Genomic DNA, 18,498 nt, shown 5'->3' on the forward strand with positions numbered 1-18,498 from the left:
AGCTCATAAGGAAATCAGTCAATTGAAATAAATTCATTAGACCCTAATCTATGGACTGGGAATACAGATATGCATCTGTTGGTCACAGATACCTTAAAAACAATTGGCCTCACAATGGGCCTCGTCATGGTATTTCTGCCCATCCCATAACCTCACCTCCACCATGAGGCACTCTGTTCACATCTTTGACATCAGAAAACCGCTCACCCACACAATGCCATACACATGGTCTGCGGTTGAGGCCGGTTGGATGTACTGCCAAATTCTAAATCTACGTTGGAGGTGGCTTATGGTTGAGAAATGAACATTCAATTCTCTGGCAACAGCTCTGGTGGACATTTCTGCAGTCAGCATGCAAATTGCACATCACATTTTGGACATCTGTGGCATTGTGTTGTGTGACAAAACTGCATATTTTAGAGTGGCCTTTTATTGTCCCGAGCACAAGGTTAACCTGTGTAATGATCATGCTGTTTAATCAGCTTCTTTATATGCCACACATGTCAGGTGGATGGATTATCTTGGCAAAGATTGAATGCTCTCTAACAGGGAAGTAAACAAATTTGTTCACCAAATTTGAGAGAAATAAGCCTTTTGTGATTATGGAATATTTATGGGATCTTTTATTTCAGCTCGTGAAACATGGAACCAACACTTAACAGTTGCATTTTCCTTCAGTGTAATTTGATGTTTTCATTCCTATCAAATTTATTTGAATGTAGTTTAGCCTAATTGAGAAAGCATGCCGTTTGCCAAAAATATCCAATCTGTATAATGTTCAGGGCACTTTACAAAAATGTTCAAAACTATATCCATCTGTGTATTTTCTTTATAGTTATTCACGTAACATGTATTTCTCTAGTAATGGGTCCTGTACCGTGGCTCCTCTCATGAACAGCAGCTCCAGCCCCTCCACATTTTTCCTGCGGCCCCGCCTCCTCCTGGTGGGCAGGTCAGCCTCGGCCAATGAGCAGTTGGCCCTGTGTCTGGAGGGTGTGGCCGCCTGCAGAAGCTCCATCTGTGCCTTGAGGGCAGCAGGTGACACCATGCTGCTGGAGTAGCTCGCCGGGGACGGCGCTGAAGACTTGTGGTGCTGGTGCAGAATACCCTGGAAAAGATACACCAGTATGGAAACTTTTAGAGTAAACGAATAGACTAAAATACAATACCCGTAACAAAAATGGAAACTTTAATATAATACTTTACATAGTGCTTTACATATTTGATTAATTTATATAAATAGACGTTATGATAAATACATTTTAATGGGATCCATTTTACTCATACACATTTTATTACATTTTTATTATACCTTTATTTAACTAGGAAAGTCAGTTAAGAACAAATTCTTATTTACAATGACGGCCTAGGAACAGTGGGTTAACTGCCTGTTCAGGGGCAGAACGACAGATTTGTACCTTGTCAGCTCGGGGGTTTGAACTTGCAACCTTCTAGTTACTAGTCCAACGCTCTAACCACTAGGCTACCCTGCCGCACATGATATTTAAATTTAAATATTTAAAAATCAGGAACCTGACCCAAAACTATAATTTTAAAAAATGATACAATGCAGTTGTAAAAAGTGAAGCATAATTCTAATTTCTGAATTTAGTATTAATTCCTAATTCTAAAGACTGTGCCTTGGTAAGATCCATGGCCTGGCTCTGGGACTCTGCAGCGTGAGATTCTCTGAGCTGGGCCACCATATCCATCAGGTTCCTGCGCTTGGCCGCACGCTCCGCCTCTATCTCCACCTTCCGCCGCCTGCGACGACGCTGCTTTGGCAATGATATGCTCAGAGCATCCTCCTATACGGAGGAAGGGAAGAAGAGAGGGAGGGATGATTAAGATGTGATCACAACAACAAAAATCGATGAAAGTAAATTGCAATGATGTAAGGAATAAGTGTTTTTATGATTAATAAAAGAATATCTACTTACACACTGCATTAATACATTAACTTCAATCAATTTATTTTGAAGGATTAATTTCTCAATAAAGTATGCCGTTAGAACAAACTAAACCTACTTTGGGAGGGTAGGGATAGTCTTCAGCGAGCGACTTACATTAACCTGGGGCGAGAGGGTGAGGTCCTCGCTGCCACTGAAGTTGGTCTGAGCGGCCGCTGCAATCGACAGTACGTCCAGGCTCCGCCTCGGCATGGGGCTTTCAGACGTCATGGGGCCGGGGTATCCAGGCAACAGGCCCGGGAAGTCAAAGAACTGCCGTCGGTTGGCGGGCCACTTGCCCTTGATGACTGCATCGCAGATGTTGTCCATGCGATTGATCATGACACGGTCCTGGAAGGAGGGGACAGAATGAATTCTAGAGCAGGGGTTTTTATGGAATACCACTAGTACTTTCATGATGGAGTGATGTCTGACTTGAACAGGTCTTTGCTTGTTTTCCAAAAATTTGTGTTATATCAATACAGAACTTAAAGGGAACTCATGGCTACCATTTTTATGTCTCTGTGTGCAGTTTGACACGAGTATGTGGAAACCTGCTTGTCAACAATCTCATTACAAAATCATGGATATTAATATGGAGTTGGTCTCCCCTTTGCTGTTACAACAGCCTTCCCTCTTCTGGGAAGACTTTCCACTAGATGTTGGAAGCATCCATTCAGCCACAAGAGCATTAGTGAGGTCAGGAACTGATGTTGGGCGATTAGGTCTGGCTCGCAGTCGGCATTCCATTTCATCCCAAATTTATTTTATGGGGTTGAGGTCAGGGCTCTGTGCAGGCCAGTCAAGTTCTTCCACACTGATCGACAAACCATTTCACGGAATGAGCAGGTGTTCTTAATGTTTTGTACACTCAATGTATATAGTGTGCGCCTAACGTCCACTGACAGTTCCAACAATGTGTGTTTTTATATATTTGAATACATATGTTAAAAAAAATACATTTGTATATATTGTCGGGGGTCAATGGTCAACATGACAGGTGTTTTCATTTGTGTATTCATATAATTCACCACTACATTAATACATATGAGAATGTATATCTGACTGAATGTATATCGTTTACTACCAACCTTGGGCCAGAAGGATGAGGTGGCCCTCTCCTGGAGGGCCGGGATGGCAGAGGGCTCTTCCTCGGGGCAGAACCCGTCGCGGGTCTCGTCTCTGGCTGTGGTGCTCAGTGAGGCGTTGCTCTCCTCGTCAAAGTTCTTCTGCTCTGAGGTGGCGCCTGCTGAAAATCAACAACAGTGCTTTGTCAATACCAGCCACAGGAGAATCTACAAATGGCTTCATATACAGTACTTCCTTAATAATACTAGACACAGCAGAATACTATGTGAACCATACAGTAAGTCCTCAATGCAAGCCTAAGCAGCCTAATTATACAAACACACAGCCATGTCCTTTCTAAATGCCATCTAAAGCAGACCAACTACACACTGCCACTAACTGTTGTGGCTGGATTCAACATAAAGCAGTAGACCCAACTACAGCAGACCAACTACACACTGCCACTAACTGTTGTGGCTGGATTCAACATAAAGCAGTAGACCCAACTAAAGCAGACCAACTACACACTGCCACTAACTGTTGTGGCTGGATTCAACATAAAGCAGTAGACCCAACTACAGCAGACCAACTACACACTGCCACTAACTGTTGTGGCTGGATTCAACATAAAGCAGTAGACCCAACTACAGCAGACCAACTACACACTGCCACTAACTGTTGTGGCTGGATTCAACATAAAGCAGTAGACCCAACTACAGCAGACCAACTACACACTGCCACTAACTGTTGTGGCTGGATTCAACATAAAGCAGTAGACCCAACTAAAGCAGACCAACTACACACTGCCACTAACTGTTGTGGCTGGATTCAACATAAAGCAGTAGACCCAACTACAGCAGACCAACTACACACTGCCACTAACTGTTGTGGCTGGATTCAACATAAAGCAGTAGACCCAACTAAAGCAGACCAACTACACACTGCCACTAACTGTTGTGGCTGGATTCAACATAAAGCAGTAGACCCAACTAAAGCAGACCAACTACACACTGCCACTAACTGTTGTGGCTGGATTCAACATAAAGCAGTAGACCCAACTACAGCAGACCAACTACACACTGCCACTAACTGTTGTGGCTGGATTCAACATAAAGCAGTAGACCCAACTACAGCAGACCAACTACACACTGCCACTAACTGTTGTGGCTGGATTCAACATAAAGCAGTAGACCCAACTAAAGCAGACCAACTACACACTGCCACTAACTGTTGTGGCTGGATTCAACATAAAGCAGTAGACCCAACTAAAGCAGACCAACTACACACTGCCACTAACTGTTGTGGCTGGATTCAACATAAAGCAGTAGACCCAACTACAGCAGACCAACTACACACTGCCACTAACTGTTGTGGCTGGATTCAACATAAAGCAGTAGACCCAACTGTTTGTTTAGACTTTTACAGACTTACTGTTGATGGTTTAAAATGCATTCAAACACCAATTGCCCAAAAATGGCATTTTTCCATGTGGAAATACTTTTTTAAGCAATGGAGTTAGGAGTAGGACCTACCTTCAGCTTGAGAGGACTTCTCAGACTTGTCGTCTTCCTCCATCTTCTCCTCATCGGGCCCTTTCTCAGCCACTGGTTTAGGAGACTTGGCAGGGCTTCCTTCTCTCTCTTCCTTCTTGGTTCCCTGCTCTTCTGATGCTTTAGGAGACTCTGATGCTTTAGGAGACTCTGATGCTTTAGGAGACTCTGATGCTTTAGGAGACTCTGATGCTTTAGGAGACTCTGATGCTTTAGGAGACTCTGATGCTTTAGGAGACTCTGATGCTTTAGGAGACTCTGATGCTTTAGGAGACTCTGGTTTCTCCTGGAAGTCCAGCTTTTTGTCCTGGTCCTTGGTCTCCTCAGTGGGAGCTTTGTACTCCTTCCCGGGTTTGGCCTCCTTGGAAGTCTCTCCGTCAGCGTCGCCGGTGACCTCCACTTTCTCCTCTCGGTCTTCCTCCTCTCCGTTCTCTTCCTCCTCGTCCTTCACCTTCTTGGGAGACCCGGCCATCTCTTCCTTCTTCGCCTCCATCTCTTCTTCCTTGCCTTCGTCTGGTTTCTCAGGTTTAGTACATGGAATATCATCACCTTCCTCTTTCATCTCCTTCCCTTCTTCCTCCTCTTGGACAGGTAAGGATTTCTCAGCACCAGCAGTAGCTTTGGCCTGCTCAGTAGAAGAGGAAGAAGCAGTAGAGAGAGCTCCATCGCGGGGCGGCTGAGGCACCCCAGCCGATGCCCCCTTGGTGAACTTCCTGTGGGCCTCCAGGAAGCCCAGCGCCGGGTCGTTGAGGATATGGTAGTCAGTGCGGCTCACGCCGTGCTTGGAGGCGCCCAGGAGGAGGTCGTGGTCGTGCCGGCAGCAGGCCCACCACTCAGGCAGGTCGGAGCTAGGCTGGCAGAGGCGCAGGCGCTCACCTAGCAGGGGGTTGGGCAGCACCTGCTCGCGAATGCGACGCAGCAGCTCAATGCGGTAGAGGGTGCGTGAGGCGCGCTCCTCCGTGATGGGGTCGATGATCAGGGTAGGGTCTGGGAGCTCTGCCAGACAGAAAAGAGGGTGGGGGGGTAGATAAGGAGTAAGAGGGTGGGGGGTAGATAAAGAGTAAGAGGGTGGGGGGTAGATAAAGAGTAAGGTGGTGGGGGGTAGATAAAGAGTAAGAGGGTGGGGGGTAGATAAAGAGTAAGAGGGTGGGGGGGTAGATAAGGAGTAAGAGGGTGGGGGGGGTAGATAAGGACGAAGAGGGTGGGTGGTAGATAAGGAGGAAGAGGGTGGGGGGTAGATAAGGAGTAAGAGGGTGGGGGGTAGATAAGGAGGAAGAGGGTGGGGGGTAGATAAGGAGTAAGAGGGTGGGGGGTAGATAAGGAGTAAGAAGGTGGGGTGGTAGATAAGGAGGAAGAGGGTGGGTGGTAGATAAGGAGGAAGAGGGTGGGGGGTAGATAAGGAGTAAGAGGGTGGGGGGGTAGATAAGGAGTAAGAAGGTGGGGTGGTAGATAAGGAGTAAGAAGGTGGGGGGGTAGATAAGGAGGAAGAGGGTGGGGGGTAGATAAGGAGTAAGAGGGTGGGGGGTAGATAAGGAGTAAGAGGGTGGGGGGGGTAGATAAGGAGTAAGAGGGTGGGGGGTAGATAAGGAGTAGAGGGTGGGGGGTAGATAAGGAGTAAGAGGGTGGGGGGGTAGATAAGGAGTAAGAGGGTGGGGGGGGTAGATAAGGAGTAAGAGGGTGGGGGGTAGATAAGGAGTAAGAGGGTGGGGGGGTAGATAAGGAGTAAGAGGGTGGGGGGTAGATAAGGAGTAAGAGGGTGGGGGGTAGATAAGGAGTAAGAGGGTGGGGGGTAGATAAGGAGTAAGAGGGTGGGGGGGTAGATAAGGAGTAAGAGGGTGGGGGGTAGATAAGGAGTAAGAGGGTGGGGGGTAGATAAGGAGTAAGAGGGTGGGGGGTAGATAAGGAGTAAGAGGGTGGGGGGGGGTAGATAAGGAGTAAGAGGGTGGGGGGTAGATAAGGAGTAAGAGGGTGGGGGGTAGATAAGGAGTAAGAGGGTGGGGGGGTAGATAAGGAGTAAGACGGTGGGGGGGGGTAGATAGATAAAGAGTAAGAGGGTGGGGGGGTAGATAAAGAGTAAGAGGGTGGGGGGTAGATAAAGAGTAAGAGGGTGGGGGGTAGATAAGGAGTAAGGGGGTGGGGGGGTAGATAAGGACGAAGAGGGTGGGTGGTAGATAAGGAGGAAGAGGGTGGGGGGTAGATAAGGAGTAAGAGGGTGGGGGGTAGATAAGGAGTAAGAAGGTGGGGTGGTAGATAAGGAGGAAGAGGGTGGGTGGTAGATAAGGAGGAAGAGGGTGGGTGGTAGATAAGGAGGAAGAGGGTGGGTGGTAGATAAGGAGTAAGAGGGTGGGGGGTAGATAAGGAGTAAGAGGGTGGGGGGTAGATAAGGAGTAAGAAGGTGGGGTGGTAGATAAGGAGGAAGAGGGTGGGTGGTAGATAAGGAGGAAGAGGGTGGGTGGTAGATAAGGAGGAAGAGGGTGGGTGGTAGATAAGGAGTAAGAGGGTGGGGGGGTAGATAAGGAGTAAGAGGGTGGGGGGTAGATAAGGAGTAAGAGGGTGGGGGGGAGATAAGGAGTAAGAGGGTGGGGGGTAGATAAGGAGTAAGAGGGTGGGGGGTAGATAAGGAGTAAGATGGTGGGGGGGGGGGTAGATAAAGAGTAAGATGGTGGGGGTAGATAAAGAGTAAGAGGGTGGGTGGTAGATAAGGAGGAAGAGGGTGGGTGGTAGATAAGGAGGAAGAGGGTGGGGGGTAGATAAGGAGTAAGAGGGTGGGGGGTAGATAAAGAGTAAGAGGGTGGGGGGTAGATAAAGAGTAAGAGGGTGGGGGGTAGATAAAGAGTAAGAGGGTGGGTGGTAGATAAGGAGGAAGAGGGTGGGGGGGTAGATAAGGAGTAAGAGGGTGGGGGGGTAGATAAGGAGTAAGAAGGTGGGTGGTAGATAAGGAGGAAGAGGGTGGGTGGTAGATAAGGAGTAAGAGGGTGGGGGGTAGATAAGGAGTAAGAGGGTGGGGGGGGTAGATAAGGAGTAAGAGGGTGGGGGTAGATAAAGAGTAAGATGGTGGGGGGTAGATAAAGAGTAAGAGGGTGGGTGGTAGATAAAGAGTAAGAGGGTGGGGGGTAGATAAGGAGTAAGAGGGTGGGGGGTAGATAAGGAGTAAGAGGGTGGGGGGGGTAGATAAGGAGTAAGAGGGTGGGGGGTAGATAAGGAGTAAGAGGGTGGGGGGTAGATAAGGAGTAAGAGGGTGGGGGGTAGATAAAGAGTAAGAGGGTGGGGGGTAGATAAAGAGTAAGAGGGTGGGGGGTAGATAAAGAGTAAGAGGGTGGGTGGTAGATAAGGAGGAAGAGGGTGGGTGGTAGATAAGGAGGAAGGAGGGTGGGGGGTAGATAAGGAGGAAGGAGGGTGGGAGGGAAGAAGGAGGATAGGGTAGATAAGGAGTAAGAGGGTGGGGTAGATAAGGAGCAGGAAGGGTGGGAAGGAGCAAGAAGGGTGGGAGGGAGGGAGGAAGAAGGGTGGGAGGGAGGGAGGAAGAAGGGTGGGAGGGAGGAAGAGGGTGGGAGGGAGGAAGAGGGTGGGGAGAGGGAGAGAGAGATGGGGATAAAGGAAGAGTTGTCTTTTCAGGGAAAGGTCCTTTGCTTTAGCGCAAGCAAATTTAACTATGAGTGAGGGTTGTTGTGGTCGGAGACAACAGAACTAGATCATTGAGGGACCTTACCTGTGTTGGACTTGACCTGCATGCGACACACCCGCTTGCACATGGCCACGAAGGAGAAGTAGTATTTCTCCAGGCTCTCGTCACTCTTCTTGTCCAGCCGGGCGAAGGCCCTGAACTGGGTCCAGTCAAAGAGCTGGCGGTCCGTGTCATAGATCACACCAAACGTGGACACAACCCGGTAGAAGTCTGATTCCTCACGCCTGGTCCACCTCAGGGAACAAGACAAGGAAAGGGTTAATCCAACAACCAATGGGACGAAAAGCAATACATGAATAGTGTATTGATAAGGAGACTGGAGCATTGTGGGTACTGTAGTACAGTTAGAAGTAGGGCTTCTCAAACGATCATACAGGAACAGTTGATATTGGAGAGCTTCCTGTAGTTCTAATTCCTTCTATACAGCAGGCTAACAAATTCTACTGTTTATTATACACAAGTCATCATAAACTGTTCATATGGTTTATCTTGTACAGCATCAGTCATCAGAGATCTATACCTCTGACGCCTCTCTTTGAAGGCGGCCCCTCCTTCCGCCGGGAGCACCGTCGCCTCAGGTATAAAAGCTCCGCCCTTGGCCATATAAGGACTTCCCTCTGCCATGAAGGCTCCGTCCTCCTGCACGTAGGCCCCTCCTCCGTCTGTGACCATGGAGAAGAGATGTTCACGGGGCCGGCGGCGGCGGCGTCCGTCGGGCCGGGCCATGGCTTCCTGGCGGAGCTGCTCCCTCTTGTGCGTGCGCTGGTAGGCCGTGATGAGGCGGCGGAGTCTAGCGGTGAGGGCCGAGGCCGCCGGCCAGTACAGACGACCCGCCCCTCTGCTGCCGCCTGCTACATTCTCACCTGGTTTAGCTGGGAGGAGGAATATTAGAACTACTAAAGGAGTCTGCATACTGTTGAGATGAGTCTGAAGAGCAACTTTGGTTTCTTTGGATGCGCACATTCGTGGTTTGATACAAAATAGAAATGTTTAAATTAAATCACTTAAATGATGGACTGATGAATGGTAAATGATCCTCTGATTTGTAACAGATTGCTAGCAAATGTCATTTTCAACCTTTTTATTCCACTTATCCCAAATGGTGTTTTGTAATGTATGACAAAGCTAGACAAGCCCAGTCATTCACTTACATTCACCACTCTCAACGTCCACAGTCTCATCTTTGTCATCCAGGGGTGAGTTCGCAAAGTCCTCCATCTCATCTTTAAAGGTCATGCGGAGAGGCTTGTACTCGGGGTCTTCATCCTCTCTGTACACACAAACAACGGGGATGGAAAGAAAGAGAAACAGAATGAAACAAAGGAGCAGGGAAAAGAGGGGAACACGGGAAAGAACATGGGGAGATGGGAGGTTGGAATGAAAAGGAAAAAAAGATGAACAAATGGAGAGAGACAGGAGGTGGAAAAGAAGGAGGAAAAAAGTGGTGGTGGTGAATATTGGCTGAGTGTCTTACCCCTCCGGACCATCTGCCATCATGTCCGCCCCCCTCTGCTCTGCAGCGATGGCCTTGGCGTCGGGCATGCCCACCCGCTCCAAGAAACACAGCGCAGGGTCGGCACGCATTGAGTTATACTTCTCATAGCCTAGACAGACAGGAAGACAGACAGGAAGACAGACAGGAAGACAGACAGACAGGAAGACAGACAGACAGACAGACAGACAGGAAGACAGACAAGAAGACAGACAGACAGACAGACAAGAAGACAGACAGACAGACAAGAAGACAGAGGAAGAGAATGAGAGAAAATGGGTAAGACAGTGATTGAATTACTGAGTTCTACTTTTCACATCGGGGGAGGAGGAGAGAGGAAGTGGGTGAGAGATTATTGAATTATTATGACTGGGAACATACATGCACAGGAACAAGGCCTAGAACTAAGCCCAGTTTGAATGACAATTCACATTGAAACTATATAGGCTACACACACCGAGCCGTCAGTCACGAAAGACACCGTAGCATCAATCATGAAAGATAACGAAATGCAATACCACGCCAATAGGATCCACTTGCATACAGAGATAAAACTAAACCATTATGAAGTTCACAATCAGAATAAAACAACTGCCATCCATATGAAATGCAGCTGAAAAGGAGAGAAACAGAAAGCATGACCCCAGGGTCCAGATGCAGACAGAGGGCAGCGCCTGTTGGAGTGTGTGTCTGACTGGTTGCGTCAGTGGGTGTGTGGACAAGAAAATCTGTGTCTAAGTGTGTGTGCGCATTTGCCCAAGTGTGCCAGCGAACGAGAGAGATGCCCGTTGAAGTCATCCAAGCAGAACAGATAAGAGCCTGCAGATCCGACTAAGCACGGCGGGTGGGAGGAGGGAGGGAGAGAGGCACAGGCTGGACAACCGTGACAGTGAGCAGACCAGACCATCAGCCCCCCTCCCCTCCCCAAAGCCCCCGCAGAACATCACATTTCAATTAGGATTTATGCGGTGACACATTGTTCCTAACCGCCGCTGCGCCCCGAGCCAAGCGCTAATCATGAGGGGCTTTTATAGGCCATCACTCTTCCCTCTTGCAGTCCTGGAGAGTGTGCGTAAGTGTTGTGTGAGACAGTGTGTGTGTTTGTACGTTGTGTGCGTGTAGGGTGTGTGAGGCAGAGAGCAGCATCCCCCCCAGGCCTCCCAAGTGAATGAGGATTATGATTAACTATAGGCTAGCTCTATTGTATCCATGTGTGTTTGAGACAGCGTCCATGTTTGTGTGTGTGTGTGTGTGTGTGTGTGTGTGTGTGTGTGTGTGTGTGTATGCTTGTCAGGGCTGAGGCACAGGGTGGCAATTACAGAGAATAATTACAATTATCCCAAATTAATATTAATCACCATCAATATAATTACCACTATTAAATCATTACAATTCTAGCTTGTAATCTTGTTTGGCACTGTAATACAATTCAAATGGTCCAATGTAAACCAGCTAACTCACAGCTAGAAGAGATCAAACAGATGTGCGTCAACCAACTGTGGTGGACAGAACACAGTCTAACCATGAAGTACAACACGTCCACACACCGACAGCCTCTTCTCGGGCGGCTGGACATGGCCACCAATCAATCTCCTGACGTCTCTCTGAGCCAGCTGTGCTCCGCGGTCGCTATGGGAACACCAATCAAGCTGAAAAAGCCAGGGGTGTGTGTGTGAAGCGGAGGGGTTGGGCTTACCGTGTTTGAAGACACCGATGAGCAGCGATTTGTCTGCCTCGCTGTCCCACCAATCGGCGGGCACCTCGGCGTGGAAAGGCTGAGGGATCCAGATATCCATTTCACTGTGGGCTCAAACCAAGGAGAAAGAGAGAAAAAGACAGAAGGAGAGACAGGCAGAGAGACAGGCAGAGAGACAGGCAGAGAGACAGGCAGAGAAGAAAACGGATTAAAATGGTCTAAAATCAACACGCAATCGTTTAATCTGATGTGTCTGTAATGGGCCCCATCTCCAGGGGACTGGGAGGAAATATGGTCATGAGCCAACTCTGGAACATCTCGACAGAGGCCAAATGGTACCCTATTCACAACATTGCGCCTTGACCAGAGCCAAAAGTAGTGCACTATATATGTAAAAGGGTGCCATTTGGGAAGCAGACAATTGCAAAGAGACATAGGCAGAAGAGGCCTAACACCATCACCACGACCCGACTACCGTCCCCACGACCCGACTACCGTCCCCACCACTACCAGACTACCGTCCCCACCACTACCAGACTACCGTCCCCACCACTACCAGACTACCGTCCCCACCACTACCAGACTACCGTCCCCACTACCAGACTACCGTCCCCACTACCAGACTACCGTCCCCACTACCAGACTACCGTCCCCACCACTACCAGACTACCGTCATCACCACTACCAGACTACCGTCATCACCACTACCAGACTACCGTCATCACCACTACCAGACTACCGTCATCACCACTACCAGACTACCGTCATCACCACTACCAGACTACCGTCATCACCACTACCAGACTACCGTCATCACCACTACCAGACTACCGTCATCACCACTACCAGACTACCGTCATCACCACTACCAGACTACTGTCCCCACCGCCACTACCAGACAACCGTCCCCACCACCATCACCACTACCAGACTACCGTCCCCACTACCAGACTACCGTCCCCACTACCAGACTACCGTCCCCACTACCAGACTACCGTCCCCACCACTACCAGACTACCGTCCCCACCACTACCAGACTACCGTCCCCACCACTACCAGACTACCGTCCCCACTAGCAGACTACCGTCCCCACTACCAGACTACCGTCCCCACTACCAGACTACCGTCCCCACTACCAGACTACCGTCATCACCACTACCAGACTACCGTCATCACCACTACCAGACTACCGTCATCACCACTACCAGACTACCGTCATCACCACTACCAGACTACCGTCATCACCACTACCAGACTACTGTCCCAACCACCGTCCCCACTACCAGACTACTGTCCCCACCGCCACTACCAGACAACCGTCCCCACCACCATCACCACTACCAGACTACCGTCCCCACTACCACCATCACCACTACCAGACTATTGTCCCAACCGCCATCACCTCTACCAGACTACTGTCCCCACCGCCACTACCAGACAACTGTCCCCCACCGCCACTACCAGACAACTGTCCCCACCGCCACTACCAGACAACTGTCCCCACCGCCACTACCAGACAACTGTCCCCACCGCCACTACCAGACAACTGTCCCCACCGCCACTACCAGACAACTGTCCCCACCGCCACTACCAGACAACTGTCCCCACCGCCACTACCAGACAACTGTCCCCACCGCCACCACTACCAGACAACTGTCCCCACCGCCACCACTACCAGACAACTGTCCCCACCGCCACCACTACCAGACAACTGTCCCCACCGCCACCACTACCAGACAACTGTCCCCACCGCCACCACTACCAGACAACTGTCCCCACCGCCACCACTACCAGACAACTGTCCCCACCGCCACCACTACCAGACAACTGTCCCCACCGCCACCACTACCAGACAACTGTCCCCACCGCCACCACTACCAGACAACTGTCCCCACCGCCACCACTACCAGACAACTGTCCCCACCGCCACCACTACCAGACAACTGTCCCCACCGCCACCACTACCAGACAACTGTCCCCACCGCCGCCACTACCAGACAACTGTCCCCACCGCCGCCACTGCCAGACAACTGTCCCCACCGCCGCCACTACCAGACAACTGTCCCCACCGCCAACACTACCAGACAACTGTCCCCACCGCCACCACTACCAGACAACTGTCCCCACCGCCACCACTACCAGACAACTGTCCCCACCGCCACCACTACCAGACAACTGTCCCCACCGCCACCACTACCAGACAACTGTCCCCACCGCCACCACTACCAGACAACTGTCCCCACCGCCACCACTACCAGACAACTGTCCCCACCGCCACCACTACCAGACAACTGTCCCCACCGCCACCACTACCAGACAACTGTCCCCACCGCCACCACTACCAGACAACTGTCCCCACCGCCACCACTACCAGACAACTGTCCCCACCGCCGCCACTACCAGACAACTGTCCCCACCGCCGCCACTACCAGACAACTGTCCCCACCGCCGCCACCAGACAACTGTCCCCACCACCACCGCCACCAGACAACTGTCCCCACCACCGCCGCCACCAGACAACTGTGCCCACCACCGCCACCGCCAGACAACTGTCCCCACCACCGCCAGACAACTGTCCCCACCACCGCCAGACAACTGTCCCCACCACCGCCAGACAACTGTCCCCACCACCGCCAGACAACTGTCCCCACCACCGCCAGACAACTGTCCCCACCACCGCCAGACAACTGTCCCCACCACCGCCAGACAACTGTCCCCACCACCGCCAGACAACTGTCCCCACCACCGCCAGACAACTGTCCCCACCACCGCCAGACAACTGTCCCCACCACCGCCAGACAACTGTCCCCACCACCGCCAGACAACTGTCCCCACCACCGCCAGACAACTGTCCCCACCACCGCCAGACAACTGTCCCCACCACCGCCAGACAACTGTCCCCACCACCGCCAGACAACTGTCCCCACCACCGCCAGACAACTGTCCCCACCACCGCCAGACAACTGTCCCCACCACCGCCAGACAACTGTCCCCACCACCGCCAGACAACTGTCCCCACCACCGCCACTGCCAGACAACTGTCCCCACCACCGCCACTACCAGACTACTGTCCCCACTACCAGACAACTGTCCCCACCACCACCAGACAACTGTCCCCACCACCACCAGATCACTGTCCCCACCACCACCAGACAACTGTCCCCACCACCACCACTACCAGACAACTGTCACCACCACCACCACCACTACCAGACAACTGTCCCCACCACCACTACCAGACAACTGTCCCCACCACCACTACCAGACTACTGTCCCCACTACCAGACTACTGTCCCCACTACCAGACAACTGTCCCCACCGCCGCCACCAGACAACTGTCCCCACCACCACCGCCACCAGACAACTGTCCCCACCACCGCCACTACCAGACAACTGTGCCCACCACCACTACCAGACAACTGTCCCCACCACCGCCAGACAACTGTCCCCACCACCGCCAGACAACTGTCCCCACCACCGCCAGACAACTGTCCCCACCACCGCCAGACAACTGTCCCCACCACCGCCAGACAACTGTCCCCACCACCGCCAGACAACTGTCCCCACCACCGCCAGACAACTGTCCCCACCACCGCCAGACAACTGTCCCCACCACCGCCAGACAACTGTCCCCACCACCGCCAGACAACTGTCCCCACCACCGCCACTGCCAGACAACTGTCCCCACCACCGCCACTACCAGACTACTGTCCCCACTACCAGACAACTGTCCCCACCACCACCAGACAACTGTCCCCACCACCACCAGATCACTGTCCCCACCACCACCAGACAACTGTCCCCACCACCACCACTACCAGACAACTGTCACCACCACCACCACCACTACCAGACAACTGTCCCCACCACCACCACTACCAGACAACTGTCCCCACCACCACTACCAGACTACTGTCCCCACTACCAGACTACTGTCCCCACCACCAGACTACTGTCCCCACCACCAGGCAACTGTCCCCACCACCACCAGGCAACTGTCCACCACCACCACCACTACCAGGCAACTGTCCCCACCACCACCACCACTACCAGGCAACTGTCCCCACCACCACCACCACTACCAGGCAACTGTCCCCACCACCACCACTACCAGGCAACTGTCCCCACCACCACCACTACCAGGCAACTGTCCCCACCACCACCACTACCAGACAACTGTCCCCACCACCACCACTACCAGACAACTGTCCCCACCGCCACTACCAGACTACTGTCCCAACCGCCACTACCAGACTACTGTCCCAACCGCCGCTACCAGACTACTGTCCCAACCGCCGCTACCAGACTACTGTCCCAACCGCCGCTACCAGACTACTGTCCCAACCGCCGCTACCAGACTACTGTCCCCACCGCCGCTACCAGACAACTGTCCCCACCGCCGCTACCAGACAACTGTCCCCACCACCACTACCAGGCAACTGTCCCCACCACCACCACTACCAGGCAACTGTCCCCACCACCACCACTACCAGGCAACTGTCCCCACCACCACCACTACCAGACAACTGTCCCCACCACCACCACTACCAGGCAACTGTCCCCACCACCACCACTACCAGGCAACTGTCCCCACCACCACCACTACCAGACAACTGTCCCCACCGCCACCACTACCAGACAACTGTCCCCACCGCCACTACCAGACTACTGTCCCCACCGCCACTACCAGACTACTGTCCCAACCGCCAATACCAGACTACTGTCCCCACCGCCGCTACCAGACAACTGTCCCCACCGCCGCTACCAGACAACTGTCCCCACCGCCGCCACCAGACAACTGTCCCCACCGCCGCCGCCACCAGACAACTGTCCCCACCGCCGCCACCACCAGACAACTGTCCCCACCGCCGCCACCACCAGACAACTGTCCCCACCGCCGCCACCACCAGACAACTGTCCCCACCGCCGCCACCACCAGACAACTGTCCCCACCACCACCACTACCAGACAACTGTCCCCACCACTGCCAGACAACTGTCCCCACCACCGCCACTACCAGACTACTGTCCCCACTACCAGACAACTGTCCCCACCACCACCAGACAACTGTCCCCACCACCACCAGACAACTGTCCCCACCACCACCAGATCACTGTCCCCACCACCACCAGATCACTGTCCCCACCACCACCAGACAACTGTCCCCACCACCACCACTACCAGACAACTGTCCCCACCACCACTACCAGACAACTGTCCCCACCACCACTACCAGACAACTGTCCCCACCACCACCACTACCAGACAACTGTCCCCACCACCACCACTACCAGACTACTGTCCCCACTACCAGACTACTGTCCCCACCACCAGACTACTGTCCCCACCACCAGGCAACTGTCCCCACCACCACCACCAGGCAACTGTCCCCACCACCACCACCACTACCAGGCAACTGTCCCCACCACCACCACCACTACCAGGCAACTGTCCCCACCACCACCACTACCAGACAACTGTCCCCACCGCCGCCACCAGACAACTGTCCCCACCGCCGCCACCAGACAACTGTCCCCACCGCCGCCACCAGACAACTGTCCCCACCGCCGCCACCAGACAACTGTCCCCACCACCACCGCCACCAGACAACTGTCCCCACCACCGCCACTACCAGACAACTGTCCCCACCACCGCCACTACCAGACAACTGTGCCCACCACCGCCACTACCAGACAACTGTCCCCACCACCGAAACTACCAGACAACTGTCCCCACCACCGCCAGACAACTGTCCCCACCACCGCCAGACAACTGTCCCCACCACCGCCAGACAACTGTCCCCACCACCGCCAGACAACTGTCCCCACCACCGCCAGACAACTGTCCCCACCACCGCCAGACAACTGTCCCCACCACCGCCACTGCCAGACAACTGTCCCCACCACCGCCACTACCAGACTACTGTCCCCACTACCAGACAACTGTCCCCACCACCACCAGACAACTGTCCCCACCACCACCAGATCACTGTCCCCACCACCACCAGACAACTGTCCCCACCACCACCACTACCAGACAACTGTCACCACCACCACCACCACTACCAGACAACTGTCCCCACCACCACCACTACCAGACAACTGTCCCCACCACCACTACCAGACTACTGTCCCCACTACCAGACTACTGTCCCCACCACCAGGCAACTGTCCCCACCACCACCACCAGGCAACTGTCCACCACCACCACCACTACCAGGCAACTGTCCCCACCACCACCACCACTACCAGGCAACTGTCCCCACCACCACCACCACTACCAGGCAACTGTCCCCACCACCACCACTACCAGGCAACTGTCCCCACCACCACCACTACCAGGCAACTGTCCCCACCACCACCACTACCAGGCAACTGTCCCCACCACCACCACTACCAGACAACTGTCCCCACCACCACCACTACCAGACAACTGTCCTCACCGCCACTACCAGACTACTGTCCCAACCGCCACTACCAGACTACTGTCCCAACCGCCGCTACCAGACTACTGTCCCAACCGCCGCTACCAGACTACTGTCCCAACCGCCGCTACCAGACTACTGTCCCAACCGCCGCTACCAGACTACTGTCCCCACCGCCGCTACCAGACAACTGTCCCCACCGCCGCTACCAGACAACTGTCCCCACCGCCGCTACCAGACAACTGTCCCCACCGCCGCTACCAGACAACTGTCCCCACCGCCGCTACCAGACAACTGTCCCCACCGCCGCTACCAGACAACTGTCCCCACCGCCGCTACCAGACAACTGTCCCAACCGCCGCTACCAGACAACTGTCCCCACCGCCGCTACCAGACTACTGTCCCCACCGCCGCTACCAGACTACTGTCCCCACCGCCGCTACCAGACAACTGTCCCCACCGCCGCTACCAGACAACTGTCCCCACCGCCGCCACCAGACAACTGTCCCCACCGCCGCCACCAGACAACTGTCCCCACCGCCGCCACCAGACAACTGTCCCCACCGCCGCCACCAGACAACTGTCCCCACCACCACTATCAAACAACTGTCCCCACCACCACTACCAGACAACT

The 18,498-nt window shown here is 53.2% G+C and overlaps 1 protein-coding gene across 2 annotated transcripts in view; it reads right to left on the reverse strand.

The window, feature by feature from the left end:
* The window catches only part of LOC135558607 (chromodomain-helicase-DNA-binding protein 7-like), a 117,077-nt gene that overhangs the window by 3,743 nt on the left and 94,836 nt on the right, over positions 1 to 18,498 (reverse strand). The window contains exons 25-34 of one of the 2 annotated variants that reach the window (XM_064992536.1): positions 11,441 to 11,544; positions 9,727 to 9,856; positions 9,404 to 9,522; positions 8,773 to 9,124; positions 8,277 to 8,485; positions 4,550 to 5,563; positions 3,041 to 3,195; positions 2,067 to 2,300; positions 1,641 to 1,808; positions 878 to 1,108 (exon numbers count right to left, since the gene is read on the reverse strand). In XM_064992536.1, coding sequence (XP_064848608.1) covers positions 878 to 1,108; positions 1,641 to 1,808; positions 2,067 to 2,300; positions 3,041 to 3,195; positions 4,550 to 5,563; positions 8,277 to 8,485; positions 8,773 to 9,124; positions 9,404 to 9,522; positions 9,727 to 9,856; positions 11,441 to 11,544 — 2,716 coding nt within the window. Of the gene's footprint in view, positions 1 to 877; positions 1,109 to 1,640; positions 1,809 to 2,066; positions 2,301 to 3,040; positions 3,199 to 4,549; positions 5,564 to 8,276; positions 8,486 to 8,772; positions 9,125 to 9,403; positions 9,523 to 9,726; positions 9,857 to 11,440; positions 11,545 to 18,498 lie in introns of both variants that reach the window. The other variant, XM_064992535.1, reaches the window with a different exon arrangement.

Source organism: Oncorhynchus masou, chromosome 17 (assembly GCF_036934945.1).
Source record: "Oncorhynchus masou masou isolate Uvic2021 chromosome 17, UVic_Omas_1.1, whole genome shotgun sequence".
Classification (NCBI taxonomy): domain Eukaryota; kingdom Metazoa; phylum Chordata; class Actinopteri; order Salmoniformes; family Salmonidae; genus Oncorhynchus; species Oncorhynchus masou.